This window comes from Onychomys torridus, chromosome 5, assembly GCF_903995425.1.
Source record: "Onychomys torridus chromosome 5, mOncTor1.1, whole genome shotgun sequence".
Taxonomy (NCBI): domain Eukaryota; kingdom Metazoa; phylum Chordata; class Mammalia; order Rodentia; family Cricetidae; genus Onychomys; species Onychomys torridus.
In genome coordinates this window covers 73,126,114-73,143,984 of record NC_050447.1, presented here as the reverse complement: position 1 = coordinate 73,143,984, position 17,871 = coordinate 73,126,114, and the positions used below count along the sequence as shown (strand labels likewise).

Below are 17,871 nucleotides of genomic sequence, written 5' to 3'. Positions count from 1 at the left end.
TCATTAGACTCATCATAACTAGTTTAGATAGGTTATCATTAGACTCATCATAACTAGTTTAGATGGGTTATCATTAGGCTTGTCATAAATAATTTAGATGGGTTATCATTAGACTTGTCACAACTAGTTTAGATGGGTTATCATTAGACTCCTCATAACTAGTTTAAATGGGTTATCATTAGACTTGTCATAACTAGCTTAGATGGGTTATCATTAGACTCATCATAACTAGTTTAGATGTGTTATCATTAGACTCATCATAACTAGTTTAGATGGGTTATCATTAGACTCATCATAACTAGTTTAGATGGGTTATCATTAGGCTTGTCATAACTAATTTAGATGGGTTATCATTAGACTTGTCATAACTAATTTAGATGGGTTATCATTAAGCTTCTGTGGTTCCTGGAGAGTTTTACTTTTTCTTGTGATAAGAATTTTTCATTTTGCTACTTGAACAAATCAATATTCTGGTAGAATAAACAGGTTGGGAGATTGGGGTGCAGAAAAGATGTGACTATTAGTGGGTTTATTGATAAAGACTTGTTGCAGCTACCAACAGCTAAAGCTTTCTGACTTGAAATGAATACTTTGTAGTTAATGTAAGAATGAATAAAGCTTTCTTTATCTTTTCAATTTAAAAGGTTTTGGTTACTGACTTTCCAGCAAAGAATTTTCCATGTTCCATTTGTTTATAGGTATTTCATTCTAATATAAACTAGGCTTTCTTGGCTAATGGACCTTCCTATTTTAGCTTCCTCCCAGTTCCTTACACACACTCCAACTGGCTAGCTGATTGAAATTTGTCTCAAGGAAATCCAGAGGTTTTTCCATGTTTCAAAAGCATTAAGTACGATGCTGTGTATTTTAAGCATTATTTTAAAAGGCTGGATCATTAGAAAAAGTTCATTTGACTCACAACTATATACTCAACCCCTAACAAGCCTTCAGAGTCCAAGTGGGCAAGGCAGTATAGGTGGAACATCCATTATCCATAATGCTAATTTGTACCAACTCTCCTAAAAAAAGTATTTAAAATCGGATGACATTTAAAAACAGCTTTCTAAATGCAGCAATGTCTCATTTAATATGTGAAATGAGAACACAGTATTTGAAACAGTTTTTGCCCATAAGGGTTTTGACCATTCAGAAAAGGTCATCAGTACTTGTGGGGCTTCAGGAGCAATGACAACAGTGAGCTCTGAACCCAGTTAGGTGCAGGACCTGGGGGAAAAAAAAAACCATTTATATCCTGAGTAAAATGAAGGTGCAAAAGCCTCTGCAGCAACTGCTTCCAGTCATCTGAGTGCTCCTCATAGATTCCAGGATGAAGAAGAGCAAATCTTGTATTGCTTATGTATTCAGGTAAAGTTTTCTTTAAGGGGAAAGAAAATCATCCTAGACCCTCTGTATGTTCTCATGTGTAGTAGTCCCAGCCTGTTGAAGGCATGCACTTGATGAGACGCTATTACATAAGTGAGACACAGCAGAGCAACAGGCAGCAGAAACAAAGTTGCTGCCATGCCCCAAACTGAGGTCACCAGATACATGATTCCTAAGCTCCTGAAGATAAAAATCAAGCTAAAGTATTTCAGCAAAGAAGTGTAAGCTATAAAAAGTCACATTACAACCTTAAAAAAGAGCTAATTGAACATTTTAAACCAACAACAGCAACAATATGTACACACACAAAACAAACAAACAAAACACTATCTAAGTTGAAGACTCCAGAATAAGGATGTTTGGGAAAATTAGATTATGATGAAGTGAGAAATGATGAACTAGAAGATAAGTCAGAATAATGAACATGAAGAAAGGCATAGGTGAACAAAAGACTAAAATACAGAAAAGAGGCTCAGACATGTCAAGATGCATAGAAAAGATCCTAGAAGGAAGAGAGAAGAGAATGTACCAGGAGCAGTATTTAGACAGCTAATGATTAAGACTTCTGAAATCAAGTAAAGAACTAACTTAATAAGAATTACTTAAATTCACAAGCAGAATAAATAGAAAGGCATATTTCCTTAAGAAAAATCTTAAAGCAAGGGGGCAGGGTGGGGAAAGACTGTATTTCAGAATCCTATAGAACAAAAGCTGACTTTCTACAGAAGTCATCAGAAGCAAGCAGACAAACAAAAGGTGAACGGAATTGTATGTTCTGCCTGAAGAAGGAAACCCTACAGACTTGCGAAAGTTCTTTACAAGTAAAACATAATAAATACTGATTCAAAGAAGGGTCTTCAGTAGAAGTTGAATGGGCTGGAAGCATACTTTCTGCCCACAGACAGGGACACCAGGTACTTCTCTACTTCCTCTTCCCTAAGCAGACAAGTGGAGATATAGCTCCTTCCTGGCACATTCCACAATCCTGCGAGCCCAACATACAGAGTGTGATCAGGTCAAAACCCAGATCAGAGGCACACCCAACAGGGGTGTGTTTTTCCTTCCTGTGCTCATGAAACAATTTTTCCATGGACCTTGGGGACAAATACAAAATCAAAAGTTTGTGTTAACTACTAGCACAGCTCTGTGCAGAGCAGGGCTTGGCTTCACCAGCCATTGCCAGAGAGAATGAGCAAGAGGAGGTCATCAGAGGATGGAGGGGCGCAAGTAAACTGGCAGACAGGTTCTGAGAGGGATTCAGCTTAGCAGATACATCAGAACACAACGTGTGATCATCCAAACATGTTGTTAGTATGAAACAACTCAAGTAGCCTAGGCAGAGGGCAGAAGGGTGCTGAGAAGCAGGTATCCTGAAGCACTTGGCGAGTTATGATGTAAAAAGTGAACTGCACCAACGTTGTGAGTCACTGTAATGCAGTGGCTCAGAGATCTGGCTTTCTGGTAGGATGACATGGTCACTGCTAACTGTGCTGCTTGAGAAGAATTCAGCATTCAGCTTTAGTCACATTGACTGGAATAGGTTAATAAGGGGCCTATGACACATTTATCATTGGGTTATTTGAGAAAATGTGGAAGATGTGTTTGCTGTCAAAGAGAAGCTTCTGTCACTGATGGGACATGTGCTTTCATGCAGACATGTTCAAGGATCAGGAGAAGAGGCAGAATGGACTATTAGGAGGATCAACGGGCTTAGGAACAAGCTGGGAGGCTCCACATCTCTGACACTGGACTCAAACTCCTTAGATGCAGAAGTTTAGGAATCTTCCTAATGGAATTCTACCTTAGTGTACCCAGGACTCAGCACACTGCCATAATAATCACAAGAAAGCAGCAGGGGTGACTCATTTGGTCCTGGAAACCAGGAAACCTTTCACACTGGAGGCAGCATTTAAGTGACAGAGAGCACCAGTGAGGCAAAGGGTGAGGGAGACTGCCAGAGAAAGAAGGATGGGAAAACAGCACATGGACTTCAGAACAGGAAAGGCCAGATTTGTGCCAGGAGTGTAGATAGTTGTTAAGAAGCATGGAGACCAAAGCCAACAGAAGCCATCCAAGTTGAATGCTCTTCCATGCCTTAGTTAAAAAGAAAAAAAAAATGAAATCATCTTATAGGTAGATTCAGTCTATGTACATTTTTTCCACATAATAGAGGAATAACTTACTCAGGACTGTATTTTACAATGAGTGTTGTAAGGAATGAGCTGACAGAGAAAGAAAAAGTTTTAGTAAAGACCATTGAGAATCAGTGGGACATGCTGAGTGGTAGTCTTACTCTGGGCAGTTGTCTTAGGAATGGAAAGAAGAGACCATTCATAATAGAGATCTGTTATGGTGACAAAGTGAAAGATCCATGGACCAATCACATGGTGGAAGATACTAGAGGGTGTGATTAAAGCTATTTGCAAAAAAAAAAAAAAAACAAAACAAAACAAAAACCAGGTGAGTGACAGTGTCATTGACTGGGTGAAGAGTTAAGTTTTTGGGCTTGCAAGGAAGCTTTTGTGTTTAATGGCTACTCTATAGAGTTTAGAGTTTGAGTACAGTGCTCAAGGTGGGGGGGGGGTCTTAATTGGAGATATGTATGTAATTGTACATGTATTTTTACTTGGGTGGTTCTTGAAGTCATGAGAGTAAACATGGTCACTTCCAGGAGAACCAGGTAAACTCTTAGGGGTCATGCTACCATTTGAGGGGCAAAGGAAAACTCAGAAGACAGGAGCTGATGAGAATACCAGGGACACAGGAGAAGAACCAGAGAGAGTGGTCACAGAGAGACCTAGGGTAAAGCTGAATGTAAAAAGTAGATGACCAAGGGTATCACATTAAGCAGAAAGGACAGTATAAGAAGGATGGAAACAGAGTCACTGGGTTTAATAGCCTTGTAAGGAAAAGGTCAGTGTCGGTAGTGGTGGCAGACTCTAAATCACATCAGGATAGAAAGTGCAGAACTTCTTGAGTGTTCCCATAAAATTATAGACATAAATGACATGGAAGGATAAAAGGTAATAACCCATGGATAAAAATAATCAATGGAAAATTGTATCTAAAAGTCATAGGAAAACTAGATATAGTTCATAAGGATAAGATGCTTATGAGAAGAGATCAGCCAAATATAAGAGACAAAGAAATTGTTGTTGTCCTGTTATCAGCACACAGACTTGACACACAGTCTTCTGGTTTAAATCTGAGGTATCTCCCAAAGGCTAACAATTTCAGCACTTCCTTTCTAGCTTGTAGTGCTATTTGGAGGGCTGTGGATCCTTTGGGTGTGGGGGTTGACAGGCAGAAGTAGGTTGCTAGAAGCATCCATGTGAATGTTATACTTTGTTGTTTTCTGGTTTATGCTATGTGAGTTCTCCAGTTCACATGCTGTTATCCCTGGAGATGGAGCCTTTCCACAACCATGCTCTTTCTGTTGTCAGGAACTGAAGCCACTGTGAAACCATCAGCCAGGTTAGCTGTATCTGTCAGGTTTTCTGCAACTGACACAAAATTAACTAATGCAATGACCCAGATGGGTCCTATAATTGTATATTTTTAGAATGAGAAATTAGAGCACATGATCTATTTTTTTCTGATTTATACATTTATGTTGTCAATGGCACAAACTTTGTATAAGCTAAGTCATCTTTTCTTATATAATTTAGAAATCACCTTCCCGACAACATAATTAAGTACAAAAAACACATACAGGTAAGTTGGAAAAGAGATCTGCTACGCACAGTCACCAAGTACACCAGATTATGGGAACAGGAGGTCTACAAAGTTTGTGCCAGGCAGGGGAATGCTTTGGTGAGGCTGGAAGCTTGGATCCAATATGTAGTTAATTATGTAGGGATTTGTGAAGGCCAGCATTGAACCCCAGCCATTTATCTTTATGGCCAGATGGACATTGGATGTGAAATACACCCTGATGTCCAATGTCTTACACAAGACTCTCTGTAGCTAAAGCTTGTACAAAGCCAATCATTCATGTTGGAGACAGCAAAGGTAATTTCTTGTTCCTGTTGCTTAGACAGAGCCATTAGCAAGGGGAAAAATAACAGCAGCCAATGATGCTTTTAATAATGATTGCCTTAGGGCATTTTCAGAAAAGCTCAAGTGTACCATCAATACTACAGCAAACTACTTAAATGAGACAAGTCATCCTGTTTTCATTAAAAAAAAAAAGTGGTAATTAGGATTATAGTGGAAATATCAACAGTCATAGAGTTAATAAAGATACAGAATGCTAAGTCAGGAGAGATTCCAAATCATTTAGCATCATTTCCTTAAGAAAGAGACTACCAGGGTCTAGGTCAAGATGCAGTACACATTAATAGCAGGCCTAGTACTCAAGGGAAGCCCTTATCATACTCCCTAAAGTAAGAATAAGTATTTTGATAAACTATAAAAGTTGACTTCTATTTCTCGTGAACCTGGACTTGAATTATCACTGAAGGAAAAAAAAATGTTAGAAATTTAAACATGGAGTGGAAAATGTCCTTGGTTAGCAGTCAGGAGGTCTAGATTACATTGATTGACTGATTGACTGGTTGGCTCATTCTTTCATTCTTCATTCATTAATTAATTCATTCAATGTTTGGTGCTGAGTATGTGCAGCCACTGCTAGGTCCTTGGTGTTGAGTATGGCCTCTCTCTCTCCCTCCCCCTCTCCCTCCCCCCTCACTCCCCTCTGAATGACCTGAGGCTCTTAGTTCACTAAGGGCTCTGGGAACATGGAAAGCTAGAGAAGAGCATTCAGTTTGTGAGTAGAAAAGGGGGAAGGGTGGGTGCAATGGACAGTAAGTCTGACACACAGGACCTCTCAGGTTCAGTCTCTGGAATGCAAGAACCCCAGGGTCTGAGTGGCCATCCCACTTTTCTCCTCCTTGTACACAGATGGCAGCTCATCTGGAAGGTAGGGTGGGCCCACAAATAGCCCTGAGCTGGAGCACTGGGAATGAACAGCCAACTTTAGCATGCAGAGGAAACAAATTAAAAAATTAAAAACCGAGCCATCGGCTCAGTTAAACGTTTCTTCCCTTCAGCTGTGTCTGTCGGGTGTTCTCTCCCTGGGATGCACAATTAACTTAGGAATAAAGTAATAGCCACTGTCCATCTCCTCTCATTTCACCCACAGCGGTCTGCACCCAAAGGCAGCAGCAATGCGGTGATGCGGGAATCCTAAAAGACGAACAGGGACTAATGAGTGAATGAGTCTTTGCCATCTGTCCTCCTGCTGGGATCAGTGCAGTCTAAGATTTGCAGTGGATACCTGTGGGATTGTGCTGCAATCCGCTCATTCCTGGCACTGTTATTGATGTAGAACCTCATTATTCTGAGCTGTATGAGGACATAGGATTCATGGACGACCAGGTGGAGTTTTCAGAATTTCACCCTGCAATAATGAAAACAGGGGGAAACCGATTTATTAAACAAAACAAAACAAAAAAACCTTCTATTAAAATGATGAGGGTGGGTACCACAGAGAGTTGACCTGCAAGGCAGACTAGGAGTTGGGTTACAACAGATCTGGTGACATGACTGTGCTTTCTGTTCACCTGATTTCCAGCCTGGCCTTAGCTCTCCTCTGCCTTCCGGGAATGATACATCAGGCGTGTTTCATGCTAGGCAGTAGTGGGACCTGCTGGCTGGGGAGTGGCTCTGGGTGTTCAGCAGGGGAAAGCGGCTTCCTCACGGTTTCCTTTCTGAGGGCTAAGTGTTAGAGTGACCTCCAACTGCCAGTTTAATTGCTTCATTAGAATTTCTCTCCTGAGCTTTAGATGCTGTGGCTCTGCAAGTTCTTATTGATCTGGGAGAAAATGGTTGGGCTCAGTGTGAGGGAGGGAGGAGGGAAGAAGGAGGAGGGAGGGCAGCTGAGGGGCGCCCAGGGCCCCTGGAGGCTGACCTCTGTTTCCAGCAGCCTCTTTGCTCAGCACAATGGAATGTCTGCCTTGTGAGAATGAGCACAGATAAAAAAGCAAACAGAGCCCAGGCCCATCCTGCCTCTCATTTGCAGGGAGCATACACTAAGGCGAACGGAAGAGCTGGGGCTGAAGGAGGCAGGCAAGCCCTCACTGGTTTTGTTCTGTTCTGGACCTTTTGGTGTCTATCTAAGTGAAAGGAAGCCGAGGGTGGGATCTGAACCGAAACAAGCCAGATCCCTCAGCCTCACTCCCAGGCAGCAGAGCTTGTGGTTCACATTATCTGCTCACAACACCAGGGTGCAACAGGACAGGCACCTAATACATCCACATTTTGTCTTATTATTTTTGTTTTGCCATGCAGCCTATGATATGTTGCTTTAAAATAGTCATTTCTCAAAAGAAGCCAAAGGGAAGCAGGACTAGCAGATGACTGGAGCTTCAGAGAGACAAAGGAAAACAGCCTTCTTTAAATATTTACTGTTTTACAAAGGAATCAGGAGAGTCTCTCTTCTTCCCACTCTCCTCCTCCTTAGCTCTCCTGTTCTCGCCTCCCTCACCTTTTATGTACCTTCTCCCCTCCCGCCTTATCCCCATCAAACATCTGAGTTTGCACTGAGCTGCTGGAATAAGGTCTTTAAAATGTTTGCTTTGTGACTCACTCACGTTTGATAACCTGCTTAGCCATTGCCATGCCCATGCCAGTGAATCTCCAGCCGCTGTGCCAAAGCAAAGGCCGGAGCTGAGCTGCAGTCACAGCTCTTGGTTCATGGGCCAGGGTAGTTATTGTGTTTTCTGTTGCCTTTGGCTCAGAGTCTCTTTAAATGCTGCCTTTTAAAGTCACGGCGTGTAGACACTGCACATTTTTGCATCTCGTAGTCTTGCAAAAATGTGAAGAGCGATTCAGATAGTGTAGAGCAACAACAGCCCAGGAGCAGGAGTCCTGAGCTAAGATGGAGAGGTGTGAGTTTAACTTGGTATTCCTTTTCAGAGCAGTGTGCTGGGAAAGGTCACTGCTGAGGAAGCCCATGCTTCCTTCCTCTCTCCCCTCAAGAAAGCCGTTACAAGGAGTCATGTTTCCATATCCTTCCCTGGTTATATTTATGACTAACAGCATGGACAATATCCTGAGGGACTCCCCTCTTTGTCATTTAGTACTTCCTCTATCTTGGAGCCAGATCTGAAGCTGGGAATTCCATTAGCAGCTACACTACTGTATATAACATGTGAAGGTGGTTCACGGGTTCCCTGCTCTCTTGGTTGATTTTAGTACCTCGATATTGTATAAACAAACGACATGACTGCTCCGTGATATGGGAACATTTTATTGTGTGTAAGAGAGAGGAAATATCCAGAGGCATCTGGAAGAGTCCAGAGCAGGGAGAGAAAGAAGTAGACTGAATGTGGCCTGCAGGCGGGACATGGCAAGTGCTGTCTGCAAGAGAGGGGAAAAGAACAGGGGGTGGAAAACATATTGGGAATAGCAGCAGCAGAGGTCTAGAGTAGTGCCAATGGCCAGGTTATAAGAAGGGGAGAGAAGGGCCAGGAGAACGGGCAAGGGGGCATTGAATTGTACAACAAGAACTTGAGAGAAGGGACTGAGGGAGCCTGGAGGCTAGCATGCACCTTGGTTATGCTGAGAGGTGCCAGAGGTATATGTTAATTGGAGATTCCTTTGTCCCTGTTGCTGGAGGTAGAGGGGAACTGGCTTCACAAGTTCCTGAGGTGTGCTGCTGGCTTTTATCTAACCTCCAGAAACCCTCCCATAGCAGGCTGAGCTCATGTCTGGATATTTGGAGTGCTTTTTGGAGTTTGGGGAACTGGAGTTTCCTTTGGACCTGACAGATATAAATTAGCTCTTTTACCACCACCCGAGTGTATTCCCCTCCCCCACATCTCTCTCACCTTAAGATTTAAAGCCCTTGAACCAGGAGACCTGAGTTGCCAGAGTTACAGTTTAGTGAAGAGTAAGGAGCAGGCGGCCAAATGACGTCAGGGGGGCAGTGAGTGAAGAGGCCGGGCCAGAGGTCTGTGATTAGACCTGAGAAGGGAAGTGGACGGTTGCTACTACACCCAGGTCCAAGAGCACAGCCGGGTTTAGCAGGCAGGGATGCAAGTTTTAGGTTTATTTATTAACCCAGACATTGGGCTGTTTGTTAGGACATCTTGCTGGATTAGCCACGTTGGAAATGCTGTAGCTCTTTAGTGGAATGGAATGCAGGACAGAACCCTCTGAAATCCACAGGAGCCCGACACAAGACTTGCTAAAATGTCCCTGGATTCATCAGGGTTCTCTGGAGGAACAGGAGAGAGGAACTGGCCAGTGAGAATGAGGGCGAGCAGGCAGAAGGCAGAAGCTTCCATCTTCCTTGTCTTTTTCTGTGAGCTCCACAAAGGTGTGGTCCAGATTTTGAGTAGGTCTTCTGACCTCAACTGATCCAGATTAGGGTGGGGTCCACCTCAAATAATCCAACCAAGAAAAACCCCTCCCAGGTGTGTCCAACAGATTGGCTTTTCTTAAATTCTAGATGAAGTCAAGTTGACTGCCAGGATCACAGCCCCTAAGGATGCTTTATTGCAGTTTTAGGTGCCCAGGAAGCTCCTGTGATTATCTTTCTAAAAGGTTGTGGGGATCTCACTTAGCTTCACAGAATTCTGGCCTCCTAATATTTCAGCTCGATGAATGGAACTTGATTTTACCTTTCCCTTTGGTTCAATGATAATTAGTAAGACATCGGGAAGACAGGGCTTACACTGCTCTGTGCTACTAGTAAGTATTTGATTCCAAGACACTTACATTTTCTAAATCTCAAGTTTTCAAGCTGCATAATGGGACCATAAAAAGAACTAACTTTATATATTTATATTTGAGGTTCTTACCGTGCCTCATCTTGGCATTTTGCTGTTACTACTAAGTCTCCTATTATCACTACTTGTGACACTATTAATCATATTATGTTAAAGGTCTTAGTTGTCTTTTTACATTGTGGACCTTAGGAACACAGAACTGGATTCAGAATCCTCAGCTCTTTGCTCACTATCATTATTAAATCATTAACACTGCCCCTTTGTGTTTAAATACTTAAAATTTAAGATGTATAACTATCTTTCAGTCTTTCATACATTGTCCTAACTAAATTAACTTTTAAATACATTTTCTGTATTAATTTTGGTCCATGTGGGTATGCATATGGAGGTCAGAAAACAATTTGTTACAGCCACTTCTCTCCTTCCATCATGTGAGTGGGTCCCAGCAATCAAACTCCAATCATCAGGCTTGCCTGCAGCTGTCTTGACCTCCTGAGCCATCCCACCAGCCCCCACCTGACACGTTTTGTTAGGCTGCGATCGCATTATTTTGTTATTCCCCAGACGATTTGCAAATAAGTTAAGGAAAGAAAAAGTATAGCACCACACATGGAAAGAAAACCACACACTTCTACATTCCCAGCTTCTCTCCGTGGAAAGCCCAACTTGGAAGTTTTAGAAGTAAAAGATGTGTTATTGCCACAGCTGAAATTCATTTTTGCCCTGTGGTCATGAGCTTTGGGCCATAAGGAGTGACTGGTATTTCTTTCCATCAGTCGATCATGAGCCACATATAATCATTCCAGGGTTATGATCACTGCAGAGTGGGTACTCCAGGCTAACGCATTGTTACTAGCATCCACATTAATCACATGTTCAGTTCTCAAGTGTATCCACCAGTGGCTGCTTATCTGATGTCATCCACAAACCTATAGGGCTGTTCAGCTTGCCTTTTGTATTTGACTTCAGACAGCGCATGGTACAATGGCAGTTGCTGGGAGACTGAATTGAAAGATAACACAAAGCCAAGGCAGAAAAAAGGGGCTGGGGGTCGAGGCAAGATCCAAATACTAAAGTACCCAGAGGGAGCCTCCAGGCATGAGAAGGAGAGATGGAATCAAAAGATACAGCAGAGAAAACTGACAGCATACTGATCCTCTGGGTTGGGAGACAGAGGAGAGTTGTAAAATGTTTTGTCATGGAGATTTGTGCTATTTAATCGCTATCTGTTACACAAACAGTATACCAGGAACTACCCTAATTCTTTTTCCTTCATTCTTTTTCCTTCTCACAATAATATTTGATAAAGACTAATATTCGTTCCCTTTCACAGAGTAGGTGGCTAAACAATGATTAGGAAGCACATGAAGGGGAGCAGCTTGTCCCCTAAGACAGGAAACATCACCTCCATTATTCCACTCCCACATTGAAGCTTATAGAGATGATTTGTTAAAGATTCTTTCCCTCTAAAAAAATTCTTTCACTGTTTCAACAGCTCATACAGTTCATTCATAATGAATATGTACATTATATCCAATAAATTAAAAGACTCTCATTGTATTTCCTCAAACTGCCACTTTGTAAGACTCTGAACATACAGCCCCTCCTCCCAGGTCTGTAAACGGCATCAGGAAGGGATGTCAAACTCTCATTGAATGATTTGTTTCCTAATGCCACTTGACCTATGACGAGGGGACATGTATTAACCTGACAATAGTTGACATTTACTCAAACCTCACACTATTGAAATGTCAAATATGAAAATTCCTAATCCATTAGTTCAGTTCTTGATTCTGGCTAGGGCTCAGGGTATGGAAAGAGCTGAGGCATTGCAACTAGTCCTGCATCTGAGATACTCTGGGCTGTGGGCTAAGCTCAAAGCCCTTGGCCCACCTCATCCCTCCCCATTCTCTCACGGTGTGAGGGTGGGAGCTGAGTGTGTGAGGCTGGCTATGCTCTGTGACTACACCCTTGCCATTCACTCCTTGGGCCCAGAATATAGAAAAACTGGCATGACTGCAGCCACAGGGGACCCCGCTCCCCTGCGAAGAGCTTGTTACTGCTGAGCCTGCTTTGTGTTTTGTTTCTATAGTCCACCTCATGAAGGAGAGGGCAGCTTTTTCTCAAGGTGTTTCTCAACCCAGCTCTCTGTTCTTAGAAACTATAGACTGACCTATGTTTGACGTTTACACATCTCTTTTTACTGGCTATTACGTGCCAGGCTATGTACTTTTTCTTTCTTTTTATACACTAAAGTTTCATTTTTGGCTTAGTCAATGTGTATGTTAGAATCCTGTAATTTCATACCATCCCCAGTCCCTTCAAAAGGGGCTCCCTTTCCCACAGAAATGTTTATCATTTAGCCAGCTCTGGCTCAGCTTTTTGGGAGCTGTGCTAGTTCGAGTCCAGAACATGGTGGCTGTTTTTTCTTTTGTGGATTCAACTTCATTACTTCATTAGTGTCACCTAGAAGAAAAGAGTAAGTTGAGAGTCTTATCTTGTGTGTACACTGCTGTGGCATTTCCTACTTCGATAGTGGGTTGAAAAATCAATTCCCAAGCGTAGTCTTGGCAGCAGACTTAAGAATTACTTAGGTTATATGAATGCATTATACGTCTATGTAGTGGTGATACAATTTGCTAGCTCTGCTTTGGGAGCTAAGGAGAAATAAGGGACCATACATATTGATAGGCTCGTGACTGTAGGCCTTTAAATAAGCAGAAACAAATTTCTTGTATCTTCTTTCTTGCTGTGCTTCCTTGTAACTTTGCAAATTAAAAATTAAAATGTGAGAATATTGTCTTAATATTGCTAATGTTGAAAGCATTCTCAAGCACAATTGATATTTCACATGCAATTTAAAAATACTGTCTCATTGCTAGTCTGAGACTTTGAAATTTTACAAAATGATAATTAAGTATGCATAAATTATTTTCTTATGTAGCCAGCATCTTACTATTGTAGTCCAAGTTGGGCTTGAATTTATGATCTCCTACTATAGTCTTCAAAATTCTGGGGTTACAAGCACATTACAATAAGCCAGCTATCACAAATGTTTTTAAAAAGAAGCAATGTTATGTAGAATTTGGTGAGTGAAGACTCATGCTCACTAGCTTATCTTAGGTAAGTTACTAGCTTTTTTTGGACAAGGCATAATTTCATAATAAGCACATTTGCCTCACTTTCTTTATTTAAAAACAACCACTGACTGCTCTTTCAGAGGTCCTGAGTTCAATTCCCAGCAACTACATGGTGGCTCACAACCATCTATAATGAGATCTGGTGCCCTCTTCTGGCCTGCTGTATACATAATAAGTAAATAAATCTTAAAAAAAAAAAGAAAGAAAAAGAAAACCACATGTTGTTGGAGAGTAACTTGAGGCATTTTTAGTCATGCCTATAAACTTATAACACAGACACACACAAATATTTGATATGCTGTTGGTATATAACTTCAATTCAAGGACAAGAATGGCCTAGGAAGAGAGTCTCAAGGAGGGATTGTCTATATTGGGTGGGCATGTTTATGGGGAATTCAACTTAATTAACTGATATAAGTAGCATCCCACTTTGGGTGGTACCATTCCCTAGGTAAAAGGTCCTGAACTTTGTAAGAGTAATCAAGCTGAGAACAAGCAAGGAAGGGGCTAAGCTCTTTTCTTGAATGTAATGTGATTAGCTGTTTGAGGTTCCTGCCATGACTTCCTCACAATGACTGACTGTAAATGGGAATTATAAGCTGAATTAAAGCCTTTTCCTCCCTAAATTGTTTGTCAGGATATTTTATCACAGCAGCAGAAAGTAAACCAGAACATTTTGCCTTTTTAAGTGTGGGCTTGGAAAAGGTTCAGGTTTCTATTCTTTTGGGAGTTTGTATATAATTCATAGAGTCTAGTACTTTACCAACATTTAAGAAATTAAGCAAATTAAGAGGTGTGTTTGTGATGGCTTATATATTGCTTAGCTCTAAACAACGTCTGAAAGAAGCAATAATACCAGACTGGAAACAATATTTTTTATTTTGAAATTTTCATACATGTATATAATTGATTTTGATCATAATCATCCCTCAGGCCCCCTCCTCCTCCTGGATCCCTCCTCTCAACCCATCCCCAACTGCATGCCTTTGTATGTTTGTTTGCTTAATAACTGTATAAACTGACAGGATGACTATTCCATGGTATGGTGAAGAAGAATGTTTTTAACTGTAGATATAAGAGAGAGAACAACCAGAGGCATCTGGAAGAGTCCAGAGCATAGAGAAAAAGAAGCAGACCAAACATGGTCAGCAGACAGCAAGAAAGGGGAGAATAGCAGGGAATTGAGAATAGAGGAAAAAATGAGAGAAGCAGGAGCAGAGCATAGAGGAAACATATTGAGGATAGCAGGATTATAAGGAAACTAGGTAGCTGGGGGCATAGGGGTGTAGAGGAAAGCCCATGAGCTGGAAGGAGTTTAGGGGACAAGAAAGGATAGAATGCTAGCGTGGACTTTGAAATGGGTAACAGGTACTTGGGATACTGAATGATCTGGAAGCCAGCCTGAGTTTTGATATACTGATAGGCACTATATGCAGCCATGGTCCCTTCTTCTGGAGGTAAGGGAAATGAGTCCTTTTGGTAGACAGGAACTTACTCTACAAGTTGCTGAAGAATGCTGGCTTTTATCTAATCACCAGAAATCCTCCTAAGGTACAGGTTGAGCTCATTTATGGATATTTGGAATGCCTTTTGGAGTTTGGGGAATTGGAGGGTTTTTGTTTTGGACCTGACAACAACCATCTGAGTACAGGGCTGCTTGTGCATAACTGAGTATAGAGTTATACACTGGAGCACAAACAAGGCCCATATCACAGAAGAAAACGCACCCTTTCCCATCAGCCATCAGCTGCCAGTAGTTCCTTAGCTAGGGGGAGGAGCCTCATGAATCCCTCCATTCTCCATGTTTGGATATTGACTCCCTTGATCATGTGCAGGCCTTATGCAAGCAACCATGGCTGTGTAAGTTTATGGGTGCAAAGACCCAGTCATGTCCATAAGACACTGCTCTCCAGCAGTCCTCCCTAACCTCTGACTCTCACAGTCCTATCTGCTGCCCTCTTCCAGGATATCCTCTGAGCTATCCTGACACATATGTCCCATGGCTGAACACCCTCTGCAGAGACTTAAATAACAGGTTAAACTGATTAGATCTGAAAATTATATTTTGAAATGGCTAGGAGAATATTCAATTTTCAGTCAATGTTTGTTGAATAAAAATCATTTTTAGAGTTTCATGTATTGAATGTTTGGATTTAAAATGTAAACATTAAATGATAAAAGGGGGAAGGGAGAGAGAAGTGTTGTTTTAGAACCAGACTTACTTTGTACTTATTACTATAAAAGCCTGGTCCCTTTCTCTGAGGATTTAAATCCTATAGCCATCTGATTCATATGCTTGTACAAATCAGTTCAGAATACACTCCCAACCCTGATTATCTAATAGAATGCTGATTACCGTCATCACTAGGTTTTCCAAGTTACTTGAGAAACCTCCTTTACTTTAGTTCCCTGAATATTCTGTTCTCTACCTACATTTTTCTAACAAAATGCAGATGGCAATTAGGTTTGAGTGAGATAGTCATAATTAATTTAATATTTCCAGATACTGACTCTCATTATAGTAATATATCTACCTTGTTCAACAGATATCTTATATTGGACAAAGTAAGAGTTTCAATGCTAGACTCTAAAATCAAGTTTTTGGGTTCAAAGTGACTTGTTCCCTCTTAGGAATTATATAACTTAGACATTACTAAGATTGTCTATGAATTTTTTGATAAAAAATATAGGTAGAGAAAATGGTTGGAGGAATCAAATAAGAAAGACTGAATTCAATTTCTGACAAAGTAGGTACTTAGTGTTCCCAAGTGTTACTATGCAAAGACAAGAGACTCATTAATTGCTGATTTATACATAAAAGTGTTCAAGAGTTCATGTTAGCTCAGAATGCCAAACAGATGAGTAAACTCCAGTTTTACAGAATGATGCGGAGATTTGGGGCACATATAAACTTTACTCCACTGGCACAGAAGGTATGTCAAAGGAGTTCCAGCATAGTACTGGGCAGGGATGGAACCTGATACATGTCTTTGAATGAGTCTATGCCAGGCTAATCCCACTCATATTATTCTTGCCATTTTTCTTACTCATTGTCTATGATCCTCTGAGGAGCAAAAGGTGCCAAGAATGTTGTATTTCTAAGAATGAATAGTTACTTGTTATCTCTCACCTGTTTTTCTTTTGTGCATCAACTTTGCATCAAACATTTTCAATATACATCGTGGGCATGTGCTGATGGTCATGAGAAAAAGGAGGGCTCTGTGAGGGTCAGAACTTGCAGAGGTAATTGTGGTGTTAGCAGAAAACCTCACTCTGAAATCTTTGTACTGTCTCTAAAAATGACCGAATACTCAGACATGTCCCTGGAACTCTCCAATAAGACAATGAAATAAAGCCAATTGTTCTAGATCCAGCCAATGCAATGCTTTACTGGTTCATTGATATGCAGATGATGCACAGAATATGGGCCTTATAGATGTCAACCTGCAGTATTGAGAGTTTCCTGTCTTTCCTCTTTGTAGATGTATGATGGCTCAAGTTCCACAAACACCCGTGTCGCCACAGTGTGTGGAAGACAGACACCACCTAACTCTATCACTTCTTCAGGAAACAGCCTCTTTGTGAGATTCCGGTCTGGCTCTTCCAGACAGAACAGGGGCTTCCGAGCTCAGTTCAGGCAAGGCAAGTATCCTGTGGGTCACCTGAGCCCTGGACTGCTGTAATGACACCAGACTTCAGAAGTTCAACAGAGTTTCCAACTTAACATGCGAATGTTCAGATACTTACGAATATGCTAGCTGTTCATATATTTTATGCATCTTCGTCTACCTTAAACGATGATGTCTTAGGATCTGTAAATCTCTTAAGCACTATGTTTTCAGGATAACATGTAATGGTACAGTACCATTAATATAAAAAAGAATTAGCCAAATTAATTTATCTAGTACCTAACCAAGGAGATCTACAACTGTAAGACTTGTTTGTAATGTAGAGTCAGATTCTATCTCCACAGAATGGTTTACCTCATTGCCGAATTCCATATTTTTCCAATGTTTTTGTCCTCAAGTCCCCACTTCTCAATTTCCTCTCCCAAGCCTTTCACCCATCACCTTTCACCAAATTTTTTCTCAGAGATTGAATCTTTACCAAATTGGCAGACATGGAAAGAACCCAGAACTTAGGGGGATTGTTAATTGGTTTGAATGGGGCTATGATTTTTTTTGTCTAGATGACGCGAATCATTTACTTCAAAAGTTTTTTTAATTAAAAATTGTACATGTGTTTATTTGTATGTGTCATGGTGCACATGTAGAGGTCTGAGGACAACTAATGGGACTCAGTTCTCTCCTTTCTCTTCTTTTCTTTTTTTTTTTTTGAGCTGAGGATCGAACCCCAGTCCTTGCACTTGCTAGGCAAGTGTGCTCTACCACTGAGTTAAATCCCCATCCCCCAGTTCTCTCCTTTCATGTGGCTCTCAGGGATTGAACTCATGTCTACAGGCTTGATGGCAATGCCTTTATCAGCTGAGCCATCTCCCTGGCCTCACCTCAGATAAGGTTAGCCTGTTCAGTCATCATGTGCCTGTCCACGCTAGTAGACTTGCTGTTATCATATTAGTAAACACGCCTAGGTGGAGAGTGTTTCTGAGTCAG

At 41.3% G+C, this 17,871-nt stretch overlaps 1 protein-coding gene across 2 annotated transcripts in view; it reads left to right on the top strand.

The window, feature by feature from the left end:
* Nucleotides 1-17,871, top strand: part of Cubn (cubilin) — a 222,821-nt gene that overhangs the window by 113,181 nt on the left and 91,769 nt on the right. For both annotated transcript variants that reach the window (XM_036188531.1, XM_036188530.1), the window contains exon 32: nucleotides 16,741-16,900. In XM_036188531.1, coding sequence (XP_036044424.1) covers nucleotides 16,741-16,900 — 160 coding nt within the window. The remainder of the gene's footprint in view (nucleotides 1-16,740; nucleotides 16,901-17,871) is intronic.